The 21849-nt window shown below is 38.0% G+C and overlaps 1 protein-coding gene across 1 annotated transcript in view; it reads right to left on the bottom strand.

Annotated features, from left to right (window-relative positions):
- Positions 1-12397: 12397 nt before the first annotated feature.
- The window catches only part of NSL1 (NSL1 component of MIS12 kinetochore complex), a 35430-nt gene continuing 25978 nt past the window's right edge, over positions 12398-21849 (bottom strand). The window contains exons 5-6 of the mRNA XM_047840801.1: positions 15688-15755; positions 12398-13916 (exon numbers count right to left, since the gene is read on the bottom strand). Coding sequence (XP_047696757.1) covers positions 13635-13916; positions 15688-15755 — 350 coding nt within the window. The 3' untranslated portion in view covers positions 12398-13634. The remainder of the gene's footprint in view (positions 13917-15687; positions 15756-21849) is intronic.

The following is a 21849-nucleotide window of genomic DNA, read 5'->3' as shown; positions in this document are numbered from 1 at the left end:
AGAACACGGCCGACTGATAACTGAAATGAAGGAAAGCAAAACCACAGATGAGGGGGCGGTGCGGAGACTACCGTATTGAATCTCCTTAAGATAATCAACTGGTTTAAACCACTGTGGGCAGTTTCTTAGACGCTGCTATTATGTGGGAATATTAGCTGTTCGTTAACTCATGGGAGGCTGAGAAATATTTGTTGTTAACCTATGTCGCCATGAGTCATGGAGGAGGAGGAGAAGGAGAAGAGGAAGAAAAGCCAGCAAGGTAGCTGTGGCGTAATGGCAAGGAGGTTTGAGACCCAGGACCTGTGGACCTTGGGGAGAGACATAGGCAGGGCTTGGAGTTCTACAGACTTGCCCTACTATGATAGTCAGCAGACCCTTGGGAAAGTGGCTGGGTGTGAACACTCTCTCACCTCTGTCTTTGCATCATGAGAATGGAGATGATCGCCTCTATCTCATGGATTGTTTGAGATTTAATGAGATGATGCGTGTGGACTTCTTAGCATGTTCCTAACACATAGGAAGCACTCAACACATGGTAACTACTAGTATTTTATTACTATTACATTCAGCAAAAATGTTGATAAAATTACATTTAAATATTTATAGGGAAAGTATTTTTGTACAATTCTGGGCATATAGTGGACTCTTCATATATTTGTTTAAAAAGTACGTTCCCGGGGTGCCTGAGTGGCTCAGTCGGTAAAGCGTCTGACTTCGGTTCAGGTCATGATCTCGTGGTTCGTGGGTTCGAGCCCTGCATCAGCTTGGAGCCTGGAGCCTGCTTTGGGTTCTGTGTCTGCCTCTCTCTCTGCCCCTTCCCTGTTCGCACTCTCTCTCTCTCTCTCTCTCCCTCAAAAAGTAAATAAACATTAAAAATAATAAAACAATAAAATAAAAAGTATGTTCCTTTCAACAGTTCTAAAGTTCACACTATATATTAATAGCTTTTCACCCAATTGTGCTGCACTGTTAGAGCTGTGGCTTCATTTAATCTCTTCCTTTTCTTTGGGTAATCTTTATCTTGAACTGCCAAGAGTAGAATGTATTGTGACCCCATGTTGCTAGAACAAATCTGACACCATGGGTTTGTTTAAACAATTTTTTTTTCAAATCAGATTTACAGGGAGATATGAAAGAGAAAAGGAGTTTGTTAGAGGAAAACAAATGGTTTCTGAGAATTCTAAGGCACTGATCTGATGTATTAAATAGTGAAGGGAACCACGGGTTTCTCTGCATATTATATATAGCACTTGATGAGATCCCCAGAGAGTGTAATACCTTCATAGACAATATAGGGGATAGATCTGATCATGGTCCCTTTGTTGCCACATCTCAGCTTATCCCTCTTCTGTTTCTTTTCCCTGTGACTCAGATAACAGCTAGTGGAAGGGGGAGAAAGGAGTCTGGGCAGAACTCCCAGCAAATTAAGTTCAGTGTTTCAGGGAGGGCAGCCTGGGGGTGCTAGGGTTGGGAGATAGGGGTCACAGAGTCCATCACCCAGGCAGAAAGAATGAAACATTTATTTGTGTTCTTGAACTTTTCTTCCCTTTGGGTGTAGAGGACAGAAGAAATGAGGATTCATCTTAATAAGCAGTATTTCTAGAGAAGCAATCATTTGCCAAATCTGATGATTTCCTTTAAAAGAACAGTCCTGGGACGCCTGGGGGACTCAGTCGGTTAAGCGTCCGACTTTGGCTCAGGTCATGATCTCACGGTCTGTGAGTTCGAGCCCCGCGTCGGGCTCTGTGCTGACAGCTCAGAGCCTGGAGCCTGTTTCAGACTCTGTGTCTCCCTCTCTCTGACCCTCCCCTGTTCATGCTCTCTCTCTCTGTCTCAAAAATAAATAAACATTTTTTTAAATTTTTAAAAAAAATAAAAAAAATAAAATCTCTTGGGTTGGGCTTATAACAACAAAGAGAAATTGCGGTATCAAAATTTGCCAGTAAAGTACAGGAATTCCTTAGTACTCCATCATAGCTTCTGAAGCCAATTTCTTGCAAGCAGCTAATTCCTCAGAAGTCTCAGAAACCTATGGGTTTCGCTCTCCTCTTCCTTCTGGGACCCTAGAACCCCAGCAAACAGTAAGATGTGTTCCCCCCCCCCCCCCCACTCCTGGATCTTTCCCTCCACTCCCCCTGTACCACTCTATTGGATTGTCTCATGACCAACGGCAGACTGCTTGTGGGAAGGCTCTATGCCATGTGCATATCCACACATACCTTAGCACCCTATTTGGATCCACTGGGCATTTATGGAATAAAAGAATGCATGTATGAAAAATGATTTTAAAATATTGTTTGGCACATAAGTGGGAAAGACCACAAGGCTCTGAGGGTGGGGTTTTCGGGACCTGGAGCAGAGGTGTCCTGCAAGTTGTCCAAATGTTATTATTCTGCCCCTGTGATCCCCTAATTTCTATACCCACACAGGATCAGAGGTGGGGAGATGTCAGCAAAAGTTCATACCCACATTTATTTTAACCTTTTGCCCACCATTTTTTTTTTTTTCCTTTTTAATCAGGGAGAGAAATGAAGCAAGATACACAGATCAATGCATCCTTCTTCTCCTTTTTCTACTTAGTATCCTGGGAGATGCTGAGCTGCAAAATGACTCAAAAGAAAAGGAGGTTGAAATGCAGGAACAAAGGGGCAAGGAAGCTCTAACCCAGGAAAAAGTCACCAAACCAAAGGTGCAGCCAAGGGCAGGGGAGGACAGAGAGGCAGTTGGGTGATGCAGCCAGCAAGGACTCTGAGAGGGAGGGTAACCACTGGCTACTTCATGGGGAAACCAAACCTCAGAAGAGTTTGAAGGAACAAAAAAAGTGAAATGCTCAAGTTTTGTATACTTACCAACTGGTGAGGAGGGGCACGGAGAGGATTCCCATCAAGGTAGCACCAGGAACAGAAATGGACGGAGAGCTCCAGGGCCATCATGGCAGGAGTGGGCCACAGAGCCACACATGTGGGCAGCAAGGGAGGCCTTAAAATCTGTGACTAGGTAGGAACCCAAAGGCATGGGAGCCATTCTCTGAATGAGGCGTGAAAATACAGACTGATCCTTCATAGACATGGGGATTAGCCAGACCAGGGGACCCTGAGGGGTCAGGTTGTCTTCTCTGGCTACGCCAGGCCACACAGAAGTCAAAGGAATACAACCAAAAGAAAGGAGGGCTGGAGGGAAAATACATCCGCTAGAACCATGGAGTCAATCCGAGGGGTGTGAATGCCACCTTCTGCTCTGACATCCTCAGGGATATGGGAATTAGACGTCAGCTTCAGTAGCCAGGAGACTCTAAAGCTCTCATTCAGGCAAGTTTGCCAGTCTCTTAGATCCCTTAGACCCCACCCCCTTCCATATCTCCACTCCCCTCCTCTCATGGTAGTTAGCCCATCTCCTAACCTCAATTAGTAATGAATATGAACATGAATGCCAAGTCATTAACGTGTGAGATTGTGATCTAGGGGGAACTGACAAGTCAGAAATTTGTAGTATGAAATCATTCATTCATTCAACCAATATTAGTGAAAAGCCCACAGGGTACAAGCAATGAATTATGGGAGGACTCTTGAGCTCTGAAGTTTCAAAGGAATAGAACATTAGCTTCCCCAAATCCTTTCATAAAATCTCACCAACATCTCCAGTGGTTCTCTAGAAAGATACTTTTTCATCATTTTGGTATGTAGAGGCTTGATAATGGAATCTATTTGCAAAACAATAGGTCAGAAAAAAACCCAACCCTCCAAAGAAACCAAAACTAAAACCCTCAGCTAAAAACAAAATCTACAAGTCTTATCTGAAATATACTGAGATAATGGAACTGAAACCCTGTAAAAGCCCCTGGGGTGTAATTTGTCTCTTAATTCTTAATGATAGGGAGAATGGAAGATAGAGTCAAAGATTATTCATATTCACTTGCATACTGTGTGAGTTTTTAAATCACTTAAAAATCAAATTTATTTTTATGCAAGTATTACATGCACATAAAGAATCAAATCTATAAGGCTTATAAGCAAAAAACACCAGTCCCTTGGCCTGCTTCACCCACCTGGGTTCATTCACTTTCCACTCTCTTAGCTGGTTTTTTTTTTTTTTTCTTTTTTCTGGTATTTACTTGAATAATATCCACATTATGCTGTCTTTTGATTCAGCTATTTCAGAGATCATGCACTGACTTTTCATTGTGGTGAAGATTTCACTCCCCAGCATTCCCATTTCATGGCTGATATTCAGGTGACACAGTTACAACCAAATGAGTTGTTTCAGCTCTACAAAATGAACTTCTATATTGGCTGGCATTGAAGCTCCGTCTGTGCCCAGTCCCTGTCACCCTAGCTGCTCCAGTGTGTTGACCACTATCTGCCCTGACTGCCCAGTGTCCTTCCTCTACTAATTCCCAATCCTTTCATCCTAATAGAACTCTTCCAATTTTTTATTGAATTCAGATTTGAGGTGTTCCTTATTGTCTATATAAATACGGGTCACTGTGAGGCCCATTTGTGACTATGACTACATTTCTTTTCTTGTACAATATTCTGCTTTTACTATAGTGAATAATTGCCCGATTTTTTTCTTTCTCTGAACATCTGAATACCACACAATATCTCCTTTATACAATTTTCCAGGTAAACCATCACTCATTTTGTCAGTTATATTTCCTCTTCCTGAAAATACTCTTCTCTAGTCCTACATATTCATATTCCAAACTGGTCTGACTGGACTCTTCTCCAGATTTGCTGAAGTGTCCTGTGGACTTTGAGCTTGCCACTCTCCATCTTGTAGCCTCTTTGCTAGACCCCATGGTTACTGCTTTATTGTTTACCCTATGTAGCAGAGCACATTCACTAGCAGTGTCCCAAACAGCATGTTTTTGGGGTTAAATATATATATATATGTGTGTGTAATATATATATAATATATATAATATATATAATATATTATATATAATATATAATATGATTATATATATAATTATATATAATTATGTTATATATTTATTATATATTTATATATTTATATATATTTATATTTAAATATAATTTACATATATTATATATTATATATTTATACATATAAATATGTAAATTATATATTATATATATTATGTGTGGATATATATAAATATGTAAATTATATATAATATATATAAATATATATTTATATATTTATTAAAATATTTACATATTTTAAATATATTTACATACATATTGTAAATATATTTACATATATTACATATATAATATATATATAAATTACATATATATATGTAATTTATATATATATATATATATATATATAAAATTAGAAAAGGGGGGAGGGGCAGAGACAGAAAGAGAATCTCAAGCAGGCTCCAGTCCAGAGCCCAACTTGGGGCTCAGTCTCATGACCCTGAGATCATGACCTGAGCTGAAATCAAGAGTTGGACACTTAACTGAGCCACCCAGGTGCCCCCAAAAATATATTTTTTAAATATATACTTATTTAGATTTTGCATGTTTGAGAATGGCTTTAGGTTAACCTCTCACTTGATTGATAGTTTGGCTAGGTATAGATTGCTAGGTTGCAAATCATTTATACTGAGAGTTTTCAGGTTATATTGCTCCAGAGACTTCTAGATTAAAAATTAGTGTTTAGTAGTTTGATGCCATGCCAATGTCTCTTTATGATCTTTTCCCTCTACTGGAAGCTTTTAGGAACTTCTCTTTATCTAACATTTCTCAGTGATGGGCCTTGGTATGGGTGATTTTGGTTTTTTGTTTCTTGTCTTTTTTCATTCCTTGTGCTGAATACTCAGTGGGGTCTTTTCCTTTCGGAATTTTGGAATCCATCTGGGGCTAGTGTCTTATATTATTTCTATTTCTTTACTCTTGTTAAATTGAGATATATTTCACATACCATATTAATTCACTCATTTAAAGGTACAGTTCAGGGGCGCCTGGGTGGCGTAGTCAGTTGGGCGTCCGACTTCAGCCAGGTCACGATCTCGCGGTCCGTGAGTTCGAGCCCCACGTCAGGCTCTGAGCTGATGGCTCAGAGCCTGGAGCCTGTTTCCAATTTTGTGTCTCCCTCTCTCTCTGCCCCTCCCCCGTTCATGCTCTGTCTCTCTCTGTCCCAAAAATAAATAAACGTTGAAAAAAAAAATTAAAAAAAAAAAAGGTACAGTTCAATGGGTTTTAGTATATTCACCAATCAACCACCACCAACATCAATGTTTTTTTTAATGTTTATTTATTTTTGAGAGAGAAACAGAGTGTGAACAGGGGAGGGGCAGAGAGAGAGGGAGTCACAGAATCCAAAGTAGGCTCTAGGCTCCAAGCTGTCTGCACAGAGCCCAATGCGGGGCTTGAATCCATGGACCATCAGATCATGACCTGAGTCAAAGTCAGACACTTAACCAACTGAGCCACCCAGGTGCCCCTGCCCATGTCAATTTTAGAGCATTTTCATCACTCCCAAGAGAAACCCTATACACTCCCCATTCCTCCTAACCTCTCCCTTCCTCCATCCCTAGGCAACCACTAATCAATTTTCTGTTCCTATAGATTTGCCAATTCTAGAGGTTTCATGTAAGTGGAATTGCACAAAAGTCTTTTGTGAGTGACTTTTGTCACCTAGCATGCTTTCAAGTTTCATCCACATTGTTAATATGTACCGTACTTATTGCCAAATAATATCCCATCAATTGGATATACCATATTTTATTAACTTATCAGTTGATAGACATTTGAGTTGCTGCTACAAACATTCATGTACAAATTATTGTGTAGACATGTCTTCAATTCTTTGAGGTTTAGAACTTAGAGTTGAATTGCTAGGTCATATGGTAACTGCATTATGTTTAAGAATTTTGACTCCTGGATTTTTTTCTGCACTTTTTTGAAAAGGGTATCAATTAGATATTGGACCCTCTGAATTTATTCTCTTTACTCTTATTTTTTCTAAATTGTCATCTCTTAATCTGGTTCTACTTTTGGGAAAATTTCATTATTATCTTCCAGCCTTCATACCAAAATTCTTTCAACTTTTACACCTTTAATTTTCAAGAATTTTTTTTTAAATGAATGGAATATCGAGAACTTTTTTTTTTTTTTTTTTTTTTAATGAATGGAATATCTTGTTACCTCTGGGAGGATAGCAATTATTCTGGAACTTTGTTTTGTATTTATCTCTGGCTTTTCTGAGGTCCTATTTTCTCTTTGGTTTTTGTGTTCTTGTTTTCATTCATTCAGTTAATCAATATGAATTGAGAAACTATCATATGCCAGGTACTTTTCCAGGTGCTTGGGATACATCAGAACAAAGATTACTGCCTTTATGGGACTCAGTCTTTGGTCTCTGCATTTAGACTTTCCTCAAATGTCTGGTGAATCTCAATTTGTATATTTATTATTTTTTAAAACTTATATAAAATGCGTAAATAAGTGTATAGCTAAATAGTTACACATATGTATACAGCCATGTGAACAACACTCAGATCAAGATCTAGGACATTTCCTTCACCTAAAAGAATTCCTGGTGGTTATTCCCAATTAATATCTCCCCTCTCCCCATGGATAACCACCATAGATTAGTTTTGCCTATTCTGATTTCATACACCGTATGCACTCTTCTGTGCCTGGCTTCTTTTATGCAACATAATGTCTTTGAGATTCATCCATGTTGTGTGTATATCAGTAATTCATTAAAAAAAAATGTGTTGGGTTTCATTATAAGTATATGCTATAATTTATTTTTTCATTCTACTACTGATGGATATTTGGGTTGCTTCCAGTTTTTTATTATGTCCACTTACTTTTGAAAGTGAAATACAAAAATGCTTCTGGAAGTTCTAAGTAAGTGGGACTTAGGCACTAAGTAGGGTGCTACAGTAGGGTGACTGGAGTGGTCAGTTGGACATGTGGTTTGGGATCTCCAAATACCACTATCTGTATAGATTGTTCAATTTCTCTACAGGATCGTCTAAGATACATGAGCCAAACTGCTAGTATTCTGGAACTTCCAAGTCTTACCATTCAATGGAACATTTTATTCTGACCTTTTTTTTCCCCCCTGAGTTTCACCCTTACTGTCCAGGGACTCTTTATTTCAATTTTCTCCAGAAAGTAAGTTCCTTTGGCAGAGGCAATTACTGACAGTGAGTGGAGGGGGGACATGATCTCATTTTTAGGTTCCTCTATCTCATCTCAGCCTTTTGCAGTGTCCTCCATTCTTCAGTGTTCTAGAGATTCTGGGAGCAAATTGGCAAATTTCTCTTACCAATGTCTCTCTCTGCAGACACTTAGACTTGATCTTCCTCTGACCTACTAATTCATTACTCTTTCCTCCATACACATTCCTTCTTTATATGCTATGGTCTGGGCAACATACCTCTTGGTTTCTTTTTTTTTTTTTTTTTAATATATGAAATTTATTGTCAAATTGTTTTCCATACAACACCCAGTGCTCATCCCAAAATATGCCTTCCTCAATACCCATCACCCATCCTCTCCTCCCTCCCACCCCCCATCAACCCTCAGTTTGTTCTCAGTTTTTAACAGTCTCTTATGCTTTGGCTCTCTCCCACTCTAACCTCTTTTTTTTTTCTTTTTTCCTCCCCCTCCCCCATGGGTTCCTGTTAAGTTTCTCAGGATCCACATAAGAGTGAAACCATATGGTATCTGTCTTTCTCTGTATGGCTTATTTCACTTAGCATCACACTCTCCAGTTCCATCCACATTGCTACAAAAGGCCATATTTCATTTTTTCTCATTGCCACGTAGTATTCCATTGTGCATATAAACCACAATTTCTTTATCCATTCATCAGTTGATGGACATTTAGGCTCTTTCCATAATTTGGCTATTGTTGAGAATGCTGCTATGAACATTGGGGTACCTCTTGGTTTCTTCAGAAGACGAGTGTGTGTTTCTCTTACTCTTGCTATTTTGGGGTAAATACTACACAAGGAGAAAAATGGATTCAATAGATCTCCATTTCCTTTCACCTCCTTTGTCAAAATTAATGGCTTCTCATCACCAATTCTAAAATGTACAAAGTTCTTAAGAGCTGACCCTGCCTCTGTTCAAGTTCACCTATAACAAGTTTTTGTTTTCTTTTTTTTTAATTTTCCTTATAACAAATCTTTTTAGACAAGACCTATACATCAAGCCTTACCTGATGGTCCTCAGTACACCATGCATTTGGTCTGACAACCACCAGCCTTGGGATATTCCCTTCACATTGCCAGGAATCCTCCTGATTATTTGCCTAAAATATCCAAAACTGCAGAAATGTCACCTCCTCCGCAAAGACTTCCATGACTTCTCAAAGTTTGCCACATATACATCTATATAGCATTTACTGCTTTGCATGATCATTGTTCATATGGTCATTCTCTTCACTAGAATATAAACTTCTTGAAGACAATGTTTATCCTATGAACGTTTTCATTTCCTTCATCAAACCAAGTATTAATAGTGCTTACAGCATGCTCACTATGTAAACTTTGTGCCAAGTAGTAGTCTAAGGATTTTATATTATGAACACATTTACTTCACATAATAATATTAACATCATTCCCATGTTACATTAGAGAAGACAGCAACACAGAGAGGTTAAGTAACTTGCCCAATGTTATTTAACTCTTAATAATAACCAATAGGGGCGCCTGGGTGGCTCAGTCAGTTAAGTGTCTGACTTCGGCTCAGATCATGATCTCATGGTTCATGGGTTCAAGCCCTGCATCAGGCTCTGTGCTAACAGCTCAGAGCTTGGAACCTGCTTCAGATTCTGTGTCTCCCTCTGTCTCTGCCCCTCCCTCGCTCACACTCTGTCTCTCTAAAAATAAATAAACATTAAAAAATTAAAAAAAAAAACAAAACAAAACCAATAGATGATCTGGCTCTGAGACTATGCTCTGAACCTGACTTTTGAACTGAGTAGGTGCCTAACGTGTATTTGTTGAATGGATGAATCAACGTGAAGGTAGAGAAGGAAAAACCATAGCCTTCAAAAGAAGTCAAACAAATTCAGTCTTAGAGATAGCCATATTTTGAAGCCAACAAAAAGTTTTATTTTATTGACTTTGTTCTCCATTGCAGCCCAAGCCATAAAGACCCAGAGAAAGGGGGCTAGGATAAAATTTCTGTTGTCTACTGTTATGGACTGAGTATTTGCATCTCCTCAAAATCCCTAGTTGAAGCCCTAACCCCCAGTGTGGTTCTATTTGGAGACGGGGCCTCTAAGGGAAGAATTTAAGATTAAATGAGGTTATATGGGTGGGGCTCTGATCCAATAGGATTAATGTCCTTACAAGAAGAGATACCAGCACTTCTACCCCTACGTATACACAAAGGAAGAGAGACTGCACCAGACACCGAATTTGCCAGCCTCTTCATCGTGGGTTTCAAGCCTCCAGAAATATGAGAAATTGAATTGCTGTTGTTGAAGCCACCCAGTCTGATATTTTGTTACAGCAGCTCAAGTACACTAATATAGTTTGTAATGGCTGAAGTATGGAAAACAGATTTTCCTTCACTTCTTCCAGAAATCAGCTGCTTTAATGTGTTTTCTCTCCTTTGGAACTGGATTTGACCTTCTTGTGTTGTACTTTCGTTTTTGTTTTTTGTTTAAAGGAAATTTTAAGACTCCATGCAACCCAGCCTTCTTCATACCACAAGGAGGCTGATGTTTGATTTTGTTTTCCTTCAATACTGCCTACAACTATAGATTTTCTTCCTTTTCATCATCTTAGCTAATTCATGCTTTATGCAGGAATTCAATCTCTTTTTTTTTAATTTTTTTTTTCAACATTTATTTATTTTTGGGACAGAGAGAGACAGAGCATGAACGGGGGAGGGGCAGAGAGAGAGGGAGACACAGAATCGGAAACAGGCTCCAGGCTCTGAGCCATCAGCCCAGAGCCTGACGCGGGGCTCGAACTCACGGACCGCGAGATCGTGACCTGGCTGAAGTCGGACGCTTAACCGACTGCGCCACCCAGGCGCCCCTCAATCTCTCTTCTTAGAAGAAAATACTTCTAATCTCTCTTAGAAACGTATACTTAACCAATACTTTTACTTGTATCAGCCATGCTTATCCTAGTTAAAAATGGCAACATACTGTCTTGTCCAGTGGTCTTTGATTCAGAACTCTCCTATAACTGTGGAGTGGAACTTTGGGCTCTCTGAGGGATTTCAAGTTTCAGGTGTCTGGGACCTTTAAGGTATAACAAACTTTTTTTTTTTTTTTTAATTATAAAAATTTCCAAACAGACAAAAGAGTAGAGGAATGGGGCGCCTGAGTGGCCCAGTCAGTTAAACGTCCGACTTCAGCTCAGGTCATGATCTCACGGTTCATGAGTTCGAGCCTCGCGTCCGGCTCTGGGCTGACAGCTCAGAGCCTGGAGCCTGCTTCAGATTCTGTGTCTCCCTCTGTCTGCCCCTCTGCTGCTTACACTCTGTCTCTCACATTGTCCCAAAAATAAATTAACGTTAAAAAAAATTTTAAAAAAAGAGTAGAGGAATGGATACATTATACAGATCCACTATTATTAAGATTTTTGCCACATTTACTTAATCTATTCTTTTTTTCTTTGCTGACGTATTTCTGAGAAAATCCATGACATGAAGTCATTAAATTCTATGTATCTCAATATGTACCTCTTAAAAAAGGAAGACATTTTCTTAGGGGCATGTGGGTGGCTCACTTGGTGAAGCATTTGACTTTGGCTCAGGTCATGATCTTATGGTTTCTGAGTTCAAGCAACACATCAGGCTTTGCACTGACAGCTCAGAGCCTCAAGCCTGCTTCGAATTCTCTGTCTCCCTCTCTCTCTGCTCTCCCCACTCACGCAGTCTCTCTCTCTCTCAAAAAGAAGTAAATAGACATCTTAAAAAAAGGAAGACATTTTCTTATATAATCATCAATGCAATTATCCAGGAAAGTTAACAATTGTTTATAGGCTATTGAAGTGAAACACCTCATATAGAATTTTATGCCATAAAAAACTTAGCACTATATTAGAATAGCAATATTCTGTAGCCTCACAACAATTTAATTTTTTTTTTAATTTTTAATGTTTATTTTTGAGAGAGAGACAGAGACAGGGTGCCAGCAGGAGAAGGACAGGGAGAGAGGGAGACACAGAATCCAAAGCAGGCTCCAGGCTCTGAGCTGTCAGCACAGAGCCCAATATGGGGTTCGAACTCACGAACTGCAAAACCATGACCTGAGCTGAAGTCGGACACTTAACCAACTGAACCACCCAGGTGCTCCTGTAGCCTCATAACAACTTTAAAGTGAAATTTAGTATGTTGAGAAATGCAGGATGCTTATTTACCATTCAACTAAAGCTGAGCTCAAGATGCTTAAGATAATTAAAAAATACATAGTTTTAAGATTTCAGTTCTTTGTACATTATTTTAATAAAAAACACACTGCTGTTACAAATATACAGATATCAAATTGTAACATTAAAATACAGAGTGAAATACAGTGGCTTTATAAATTTTCTTCAATGAGACAGATTTTCTGTCACACTTAGACATTTTATGATTAAGTCATAATAAACAAGGGAAGTACAGATTTTCCAACCTCATGATTAGTAAATTCCTCTGCAAGTGAATGAAGTCGTACAGTCATCAAAAGGAGAAAAGTTAGATGGCCCTGTCTGCATTGTATTACTGTGACAAAGAGGTACAGTAAGAGCTATAAGAAACTGTAGTGAAATGTTAGAAGTATAGGCAACATAGCTTTCTCAGACTTCTACCAATAATTATGTCCTTGGTAAATAAGCATCCTTAAATGTAAAATAGTTCAGTATGACTACATCTATTTTTGTTCCGCAATGACAATTTGTTAATGTATTAATGCAATATATATTTTTGAACTGCAATGATGTGGAAATAATGAAAAACCCTAAAAAGAAACTACTAGTCCTAAGTCAAATAATATTTAAAAGTTGAAAGGCCTGTGGAGAACAGAAGTGTGAACAAGAAATACTGGCTCCATGCCAATTTTTATTTCTAACAGAAAGTCTTATATAAATAAGTCTTCTTTGTCTTACAAAACAAAACAAAAACACAAAAATCCTAAAAATAACACCACAAATCCAAATTAGCTGAACTTGGGAGTAACAAAGTCAAAGCCAGTCTTCTCATCTGCATATCAATGTGATAAGTCAAAACTGCATTGAAAAAAAACAAAAACAAAAACAAAACCCAAATGCATCTGCTCCTGGCTCCTAATCAGAACAGAGGATTACTTTTAGCATTTAAATAAAGATACCTGTTACACTGCTCTTTTTCAGAGAAAGATGTACACCAGAAATCTAATAGAATGTGTTACTCGTGGTATTCCACAAAAGCTGTAAGGTAGCTGAGAGTTGATTACATTTAAGGACAGTAAAAGTTTGCACTCTTAATACCCACTGATCTCTTTGTGCCAATATTCAAAAAATATGCTTTTCATCACTAAAGACAAAATGATAAGGAAACACAATGATTACATTCTATGTCAGCATAGAGCTACTATATTTGTATAAAGGAATCACTAAAGAGTTATTTGTCTTTTTAAAGGAAGCCCTGTCTAGGCATTAGGCTGTAATCTAAATGTTGATAGTGCCGAATTTCAACTCGCAAGATAAACAAAAAGAGCTGTCAAGAGGTGTCAAGATTAATTCTCTTTGGCCGCAACGGATACCATTTTCTCTGGGGACAGTCTTTAGTTTGCCTTCTTTTCAGTACCACATCAGTGGCTTTCCTGGTAGAAGTCTCTGTTGGTGTGGTTTCTATTTGTGTAATAAAGCTCTCAGGTTTAACATCTGGTTGCTTGTAACAAGCGGAAAAGACTTCTTGGTGGACTCTCTGGAGCTGGATAATAGGCTGCATCTTTAAAACTTGGGAAAATCCATTTCCTTGTTCAATTAATGCAGGCAAGGACTTAAACAAACAACAGTAATACTTAACATTAATCTCAGTTTGAAACACAACCACACAGAAACAGATACAACACTCGAGATTTTAATTCTTTAGGTCAAGGCTTTTCTAAGACCTAATTATTTGGGTCATGGATATTTGCTTTTACCTTAAAATACCAATTTTAAATGCTGAGAGATTTTAACCAAAAACTAAAACTAAAAAGATATATTCTATTCCTACAATGTCTGGTAATAAAATAAAACAAAACTTTGGCAACAGGAAGTTAACAGAATTTCAGAGCCAAGGATTTGATGTCTGAGATTCCATATTTTAGGATGGTAAGTATTTTGGAAATCCCGATCATCAAGACCAGGCAGGGATCAGTACATTTTTCCTGTAAAGGGCCTCACACCCCTGTCACAATTACTCAACTCTGCCATTGTAATGTAAAGAAGCCACAGACAATAAGTAAATGGATAGGCAGAGCTGTGACATGAAGTTTTATTTACAAAAACAAGTGCAGGCTGGGTTCTTGCCTGGCTCACTAGTTTGCTAACTCCTGATAAAGAACATGCAATGGGAGAAGCATGAGCATCAGAAAATCATGGAATCAATACAAACCACAAAAGAATGTCATAGAAAATTATCAGAACAAGGAAGATTCAGGAGTTTTTTAAAAATAATTTTCATATACTAGAAATCCAAATGTTTTCTTGTTTGCATAAAATAAATGTCGAGAAGATAAACAATTTTATTATAATACTAAGACTCCAAATTGAATACGCAGCATACATAATACAGTGATTAAGAGTATACTGGGGGGGCGCCTGGGTGGCGCAGTCGGTTAGGCGTCTGACTTCAGCCAGGTCACGATCTTGCGGTCCGTGAGTTCGAGCCCCGCGTCAGGCTCTGGGCTGATGGCTCAGAGCCTGGAGCCTGTTTCCGATTCTGTGTCTCCCTCTCTCTCTGCCCCTCCCCCATTCATGCTCTGTCTCTCTCTGTCCCAAAAATAAATAAACGTTGAAAAAAAAAATTTATAAAAAAAAAAAGAGTATACTGGGGCTCCTGGGTGGCTGAGTTGGTTAAGCGTCTGACTCTTGATTTCAGCGCAGGTCATGATTTCACAGCTCGTGAGACTGAGCCCCACACAGGGCTCTGCACTGACAGCGAGGAGCCTTCTTGGGATTTTCTCTCTTCCTCTCTCTCCACCCCTCCCCAATGTGCACATGTGTGATCTCTCTCTCTCTCTCTCTCTCTCTCTCTCTGTCAAACTAAATAAATAAAACTTTAAAAAAAAAAAAAAAAAAAAAAAAAAAGAAGTAAAGGCTCGGGAGCCAAATATCCAGGGTGTAAGTCCTGACTCATTTACTTGGGCAATCTAGAGCCTCTCTGAGCCGCAGTTTCTCAACTATAAAACACAAATTAGCAGTACCTATCTCATAGTGTTATTTTAAGGATTAAGATAATATATGTAAAGCAGTTAGATGGTGTCTGACCCATAAATGCTCACTACGTGTTAGGTGGTATTATTATCCAAAACTGTCTGATAGACTGCTAAATCTCAGAATTAAAAAATATAACCAATCTTCAAAGAAGTCAGATATATTGGCATATACTTCCTATTAAATGGTAGTTATTCTGAATGTTGTCACTTCATAAATTCATTAAAGATCTACTTAAAAGACTACTGAGAATTCCTGTTACAATAGACTAAAATACACATAGATGTTGAAAACAAACACCTAGCTACACATTTCATTCATTTTATAACTGTTTAGCATGTAGCTTTTACCTTCATGGCTTCACTGATCTCTTTAGCTATTGTTTCTCCTCTGCATTTCAAATTTTCCACACGAGAGGCTGCAAAGAAACCACCAAACAGTATTTTAGGTTCTTTATCTAATACCAAGTCATAAAAGATACACAGATGCTATTTGGACAAAAATCCATTAAGACTACCCACCTTAGCTCAATCTTTCTTAGCATACTTTGTAATCTATTACAACAAGTGTCCCATTAAATTTATCTAGATAAATAAAAAGACTATGGAAATGTTAGAACCGTAGAGTAAAACTAATAGGTATGATAGGCAACAAGAGTTCTATTAGGAGTAGTCCTAACACTATGTGCCCCTAATAGCCTAATGTTTGTTCTATATGTGATCTACCACTGTATTTAACATCTTCAAGCACTCTCATCCCATTTTAAAGTAAATATAGGCTAATATTTGATACTTATTACTCTGAATTTTATACACGTAAAACACATTTGAATTTGGAATAAACAATCACATTGTATTGAGGATACTAGATGGAATTTCTGGAAAAAAATCTGGAATAGATTGTCAATAATATTAATTTAAAATTTTTAATATTTATTTTTTTAATTTTATTTATTTATTTTTTATTAATATCCAAGTTAGTTAGCATATAGTACAATAATGATTTCAGGAGTAGATTCCAGCGATTCATCCCCTATGAATAACACCAGTGCTTATACCAAAAAGTGTCTTCCTTAATGCTCCTTACTCATTTAGCCCATCTCCCCACCCACAACTCCTCCAGCAACCCTCAGTTTGTTCTCTGTATTTAAGAGACTCTTATGTTTTGTCCCTCTCCTTGTTTTTATATTAATTTTACTTCCCTTCCCTTATGTTCATCTGTTCTTTCCTAATTCCTTGGTGCTTTGCTGATTCCTAATACATTTTATTTTTTTCCAATCTTTGTTATAAATGTTCATGGCTACTTCATAACAGAACTGCATATGCAATGATATAAAAGGACAAAAATCCTACTAAACTCCAAGCAAAACTGGGTAAGAAAAATCCTTCCATTTTGAAATTATCTACAAATTAGTTTTTAGAAGAGTAGTTCTCACTGGAAATTACTTCAGATCTAAGCAAATATATAACCATGTTAGGAGAGCTACAACCTTACTGGCCTCAAGAAAGTGGCAGATAAGCCAAGCAAGAAAAATTTCTTTCATAGCTGCTATTTTCTTTTCTGACTTTCCTTAGGTCAAAAATGTAGACCACATTTAGGAAAAGAAAAAAAAAGGAAACGAATAGCAAAAGCACCTGGAAGAAAGAGGGTACTCAAAGAAAGGGAAAGGCAAAGGTAACAGGATGGCCTCAGAAAAAGGGTTCTTAACCAGCTTTGCTACCAGAGATTTCTTTGGCACTTGGATGAAGCCTACAGACCCTTTCTAAGAATAGTTTTAAATGTGTTAGTTTTTTTTAAGTGAGGTACAATTTACATACAGCAAAATGTAGATCTCAAGTTTAACATTCAGTCACCTTTGACATATGCAAACCATACATGGGGCACTTCCTTCACCCTACAAAGTTCCCTTGTGCCCCTTTCCCAACCAACCTTCTCTACAAGAAGCAACCACTCATCTGATTTCTGTCATTATTCATCGCTTTTGCTTACTCTAGAATTTTAGAGTGTTTTACAATAAAATTTAAAATACAACTACTGAAGTGTTGTGATAGGTAATACATGTGCTTCTTTATTAATGATTTAAATAAGATCAAGTGGCAGGTCTAATAATTACCATCATACGAAAATAATGAGCATCAACAATATTGTGAGGTATCTGCAATAACTAAAATTGAAAATATCTGTGGCTTTTAGTAGCAAAAAGTTACAGGTACTGCTAATTCTACCACCATGATCTATATTCAACACTGAAGGAAATGCTAAATTTCAGTATGAGGTTAGTAAAAATCACAATGTATTTTTTTCTATCCAAATTAATAATCTCCCTGTATTCTAAGGACCCTTGCCTTAGAATAATATGCTAATTTCCAATCTTTTAAGATTTGGGGATATTTAGGGGATATATCCCCAAAGTACTTAGGCAATTATTAAATTTTCTTCTGAGCATGGCATATCAGTGATCCATCCCTTGGGACTCTTGTGGCAGTCTGGCTTCTAGCCAGGCTCTCACTTATTCTCTCCCCCTCGAACTTGCATACCTGTATGGGAATTGCTGAGTCTGCCAACATTTATTACGTATTTTCCATGGACTAGGCCCAGCACTGGGTACTCAGAGTAAGGAAAAAGGGTCTCTGCCCCTCAAGGAACTTACCGGTTAGAAAAGAAAGACACACAGAAACAAGCCAGTTTTTGAAAAGGTTAAACTTGTCCTGCACAGCCTCACATTTCCATGATCCTGCCACAAATTCCACTCTCTGCCTGAATGAGCATTCCCCTGCTACAGACTCCCAGTCTCCTGAACAGTTCTAGTAGAATAACTGGAAAACTTCATTGCACTGATTTGTTTAGAATAGTTTCTCAACCCTTTGAGACTCAACTTCCCCCTTTAGAGCATATTTCGTAAAGTCCCCTTTACTATTCTAAAAAAAAAAAAAAAAAGATAGTATTTCTGTACATATAAATAAAAATACAAAGGAAAAACAGATATAATGAAGTACTCAAATAATTGTACCTATTATCCTGAGTAAATTTGGATTCAAGAAAATTTATATTAGAAGTCATTCTACATAGAAAACAAAAGATCATAAGCAGAAATAGAAAAATTAGTGTTTTGGGGTGCCTGGGTGGCTCAGTCGGTTGGGCGTCCGACTTCAGCTCAGGTCACGATCTCGCGGTCCGTGAGTTCGAGCCCCGCGTCGGGCTCTGGGCTGATGGCTCAGAGCCTGGAGCCTGTTTCCGATTCTGTGTCTCCCTCTCTCTCTGCCCCTCCCCCGTTCATGCTCTGTCTCTCTCTGTCTCAAAAATAAATAAACGTTAAAGAAAAAAAATTTTTTTAAAAAGAAAAATTAGTGTTTTATAAGAAATAACAGTCTATATTACTTGAATATGACAAAAAAAAAAAAGAGGAAATAATGGAGTATGGATAACCTACCAAGACAAAGTATAGGCTGTTGAAATGGTGAAAATTAGGAAGTGCAGTATTACTACAAATGAGATGGCCTTATTGAAAGTGTCATGTCAAAATAATTCACCATATTATAACATGGTAAGGTATAAGGGAATTAAATCCTACTTAGAAATTCCACCATAATTCAGACTACATTCAGTATATACATTTACTTAAAAAGACTTCAGTGATCATACTGTCAAAAGGTGATGAGGAACACAGGATAGACTGGGCCAAAACAAGAATATAGAGCAGATACGTGGCTGCTCTTTATGGATACATTCTGAGTAAGAATAAACAGGAGCAATCCAAAAATAGAATCGGAATTTTAAATAGATTTTTCATATTAAAATTTTTAATAGTCACATAATTTATCATTATACAAAAATATAGTTTTTAATATTTAGCGTGGCAATAATAGCAAGTATTTAAAGAATAATTGTTGGGGCGCCTGGGTGGCGCAGTCGGTTAAGCGTCCGACTTCAGCTCAGGTCAGGATCTCGCGGTCCGCGAGTTCGAGCCCCGTGTCGGGCTCTGGGCTGATGGCTCAGAGCCTGGAGCCTGTTTCCGATTCTGTGTCTCCCTCTCTCTCTGCCCCTCCCCCATTCATGCTCGTGTCTCTCTCTGTCCCAAAAAAATAAATAAACGTTGAAAAAAAAAATTGTTAATGTTTATTCTATTTTGAGAGAAAGAAAGACAAAGCGTGAGCGGGAGAGGGGCAGAGACAAAGGGAGACACAGAATCCAAAGCAGCCTTCAGACTCTGAGCTATCAGCAAAGAGCCCAATGTAGGGCTCAAACCCACGAACTATCAGGTCATGACCAGAGTTGAAGTCAGACGCTGAACTGATTGAGCAATCCAGGCGCCCCTATAATAGCAAGTATTTGAAAATCATTTCTATTACAAAAATGAGGGGCACCTGGGTGACTCAGTCAGTTAAGCTTGTGACTTCAGCTCAGGTCATGGTCCCTGGTTCCTGGGTTCGGGCCCCGCATTGGGTTCTGTGCTGAAAGCTCAGAGCCTGGAGCCTGTTTCAGATTCTGTGTCTCCCTCTCTCTGCCCCTTCCTCATTGGTGCTCTCTCTCTCTCAAAATAAATAAATATTTTAAAACCTCTAATTAAAAAAAAAATGAGATTTCTACTTTTGTATGTTTCCATTAATTTAGTAACATTTGGTTCTAGTCCTATTTAAAAGCAGTCTCAAGTCTTCTATTACATATTTTCCATCACCTTTGTTGCTTTTGTAATAACTACATACTGTACCAGAAACTTTTTCAATTAAAAATTTTGGAAATGCTCCTAAGTAATTGTCTTTGGAAAAAAGGGAGTATGAAAGTTGTTAACTGATAAAACATGGCTTTGGCTGCAAAGATCTGTTTGTTTCTTTTTAGTTCTGTTTTCCTTTACTGCACATGTTAACAAACAGAGAAAGAGTATCTGAAGAAATACGATGATGTAATGATGTAAGTCAGAATAGTGGTTACCTCTCATGGCTAGGGATTACTGACCAGAAAGGAAGATAAGAAAACTTTTTTGGGTACTGGAAGTGTCATATAGTACAGACTGCCCATAAAGTCAGGAAGCAGAATAAGTATGTATTAGTTTCAGATAATATACTATCTTTTTCTTTAAACTCAAATTACCTTTTCAGGTAAAATACTTCTAAATTTAAGACAATGGGTCCAATTGTTAATACGTGAAAACTACAATAAATAGACTATTTTCCTTGTTTTTAGACTTTTTGGCCACTTTCAATTGTGCTTATTGTATACATGAAAACATAATGGGCACCTTATTTGAAAATATAAGTAACATACTGTTTAAAAATAAGTTTGTCCTGGGGCACCTGGGTGTCTCAGCTGGTTGAACGTCCCACTTTTGATTTCAGCTCAGGTCACGATCAGCTCAGGTCATTGGATTGAGCCCCATGTTGGGCTCTGTGCTAAGCGTAAAGCCCGCTTAAGATTCTCTCTCTCTCTCTCTCTCTCTCTCTCTCTCTCTCTCTCTCTCTCTTTCTAAAAAAAAAAAAAAAAAGTTTGTCCCATGTTTCCTAACTATACAGACACTCAGTATATCTAGATTGAGGAGGAAGCTGCATGTGTTTATGTGTATGTGTGTATATAGATTCATCAAGCTGTGCACTGTATGTTATACCTCAACATACACACACACACACACACACAATAATGAACAGAGTATTTTTTAACATTTACTCTTGAAACTCATCTTACTTTTATTTATAGGATATGGTAGTTAATATTATTCTTCATTGTTACTGCATGATTTACAAAATAATCTATTACCCAAGGGATTCCTAATTTTTGTATAAACATGTGCCTCTTTGAAAAAAACTGTCTATAAGCCTACACTGATGGACACAATAGCTGTTCTCCATCTGTAGCACAAGCAATGACAATGTAAAAGTCGCCAAGAGTAGTTTAAGTGTAAAATGGAGTTAGGTCAGAGACTTGGATAATTATAAACAGATTTTCACACATGAATTTCTGGTGGAATAATCTGAAGTTGTGCTGGACATATAAGACATTTAGTATTCCTGGCTCCTGAGTATAGAATGCCAGCTGGGCCCTCCCCATTACTCTGGTAACCAAAAACTTCCCCCACTTTTCAAAACTGCCTCTAGGGGGCAGTACTGCCACCAGTGAGAACCAGTGTTCAAACTTAATTTTTAGAACTTCCTTGGGAACATCATTCTCTTAACCTTGGACTCCCTAAGTGTTGAACACAATGCCTGACATGTAGAGCAGGTGCTCAGTACGTATGATGGAACAAGACTATGATAAGAGTGCGCTGTGGAGGCAAAAGAGGGGTGAGGTCAATCCAACAGGAAAACTGAAAGGAGAGTAGAAGTTTCAGAGGTGCTCTAAGAGTTGCCTTAAAAAAGGATCTGGTGCTGGATGGCTGGGGTAAGTGGGAATAGGAGGTGGATGGTAGAGGATGTGCTACACCAAAACAAGGGAATAAATCAAGAAAGAAGAAAACACAGGAACCAGGAAACAGGATTCAAAACAGAAGTACAGGAAATTCCTAGGATGATGAGAAAGGGACA

The sequence above is a fragment of the Prionailurus viverrinus genome, chromosome F1 (assembly GCF_022837055.1).
Source record: "Prionailurus viverrinus isolate Anna chromosome F1, UM_Priviv_1.0, whole genome shotgun sequence".
Lineage (NCBI taxonomy): Eukaryota > Metazoa > Chordata > Mammalia > Carnivora > Felidae > Prionailurus > Prionailurus viverrinus.
This window is presented reverse-complemented; position numbering and strand designations above follow the sequence as displayed.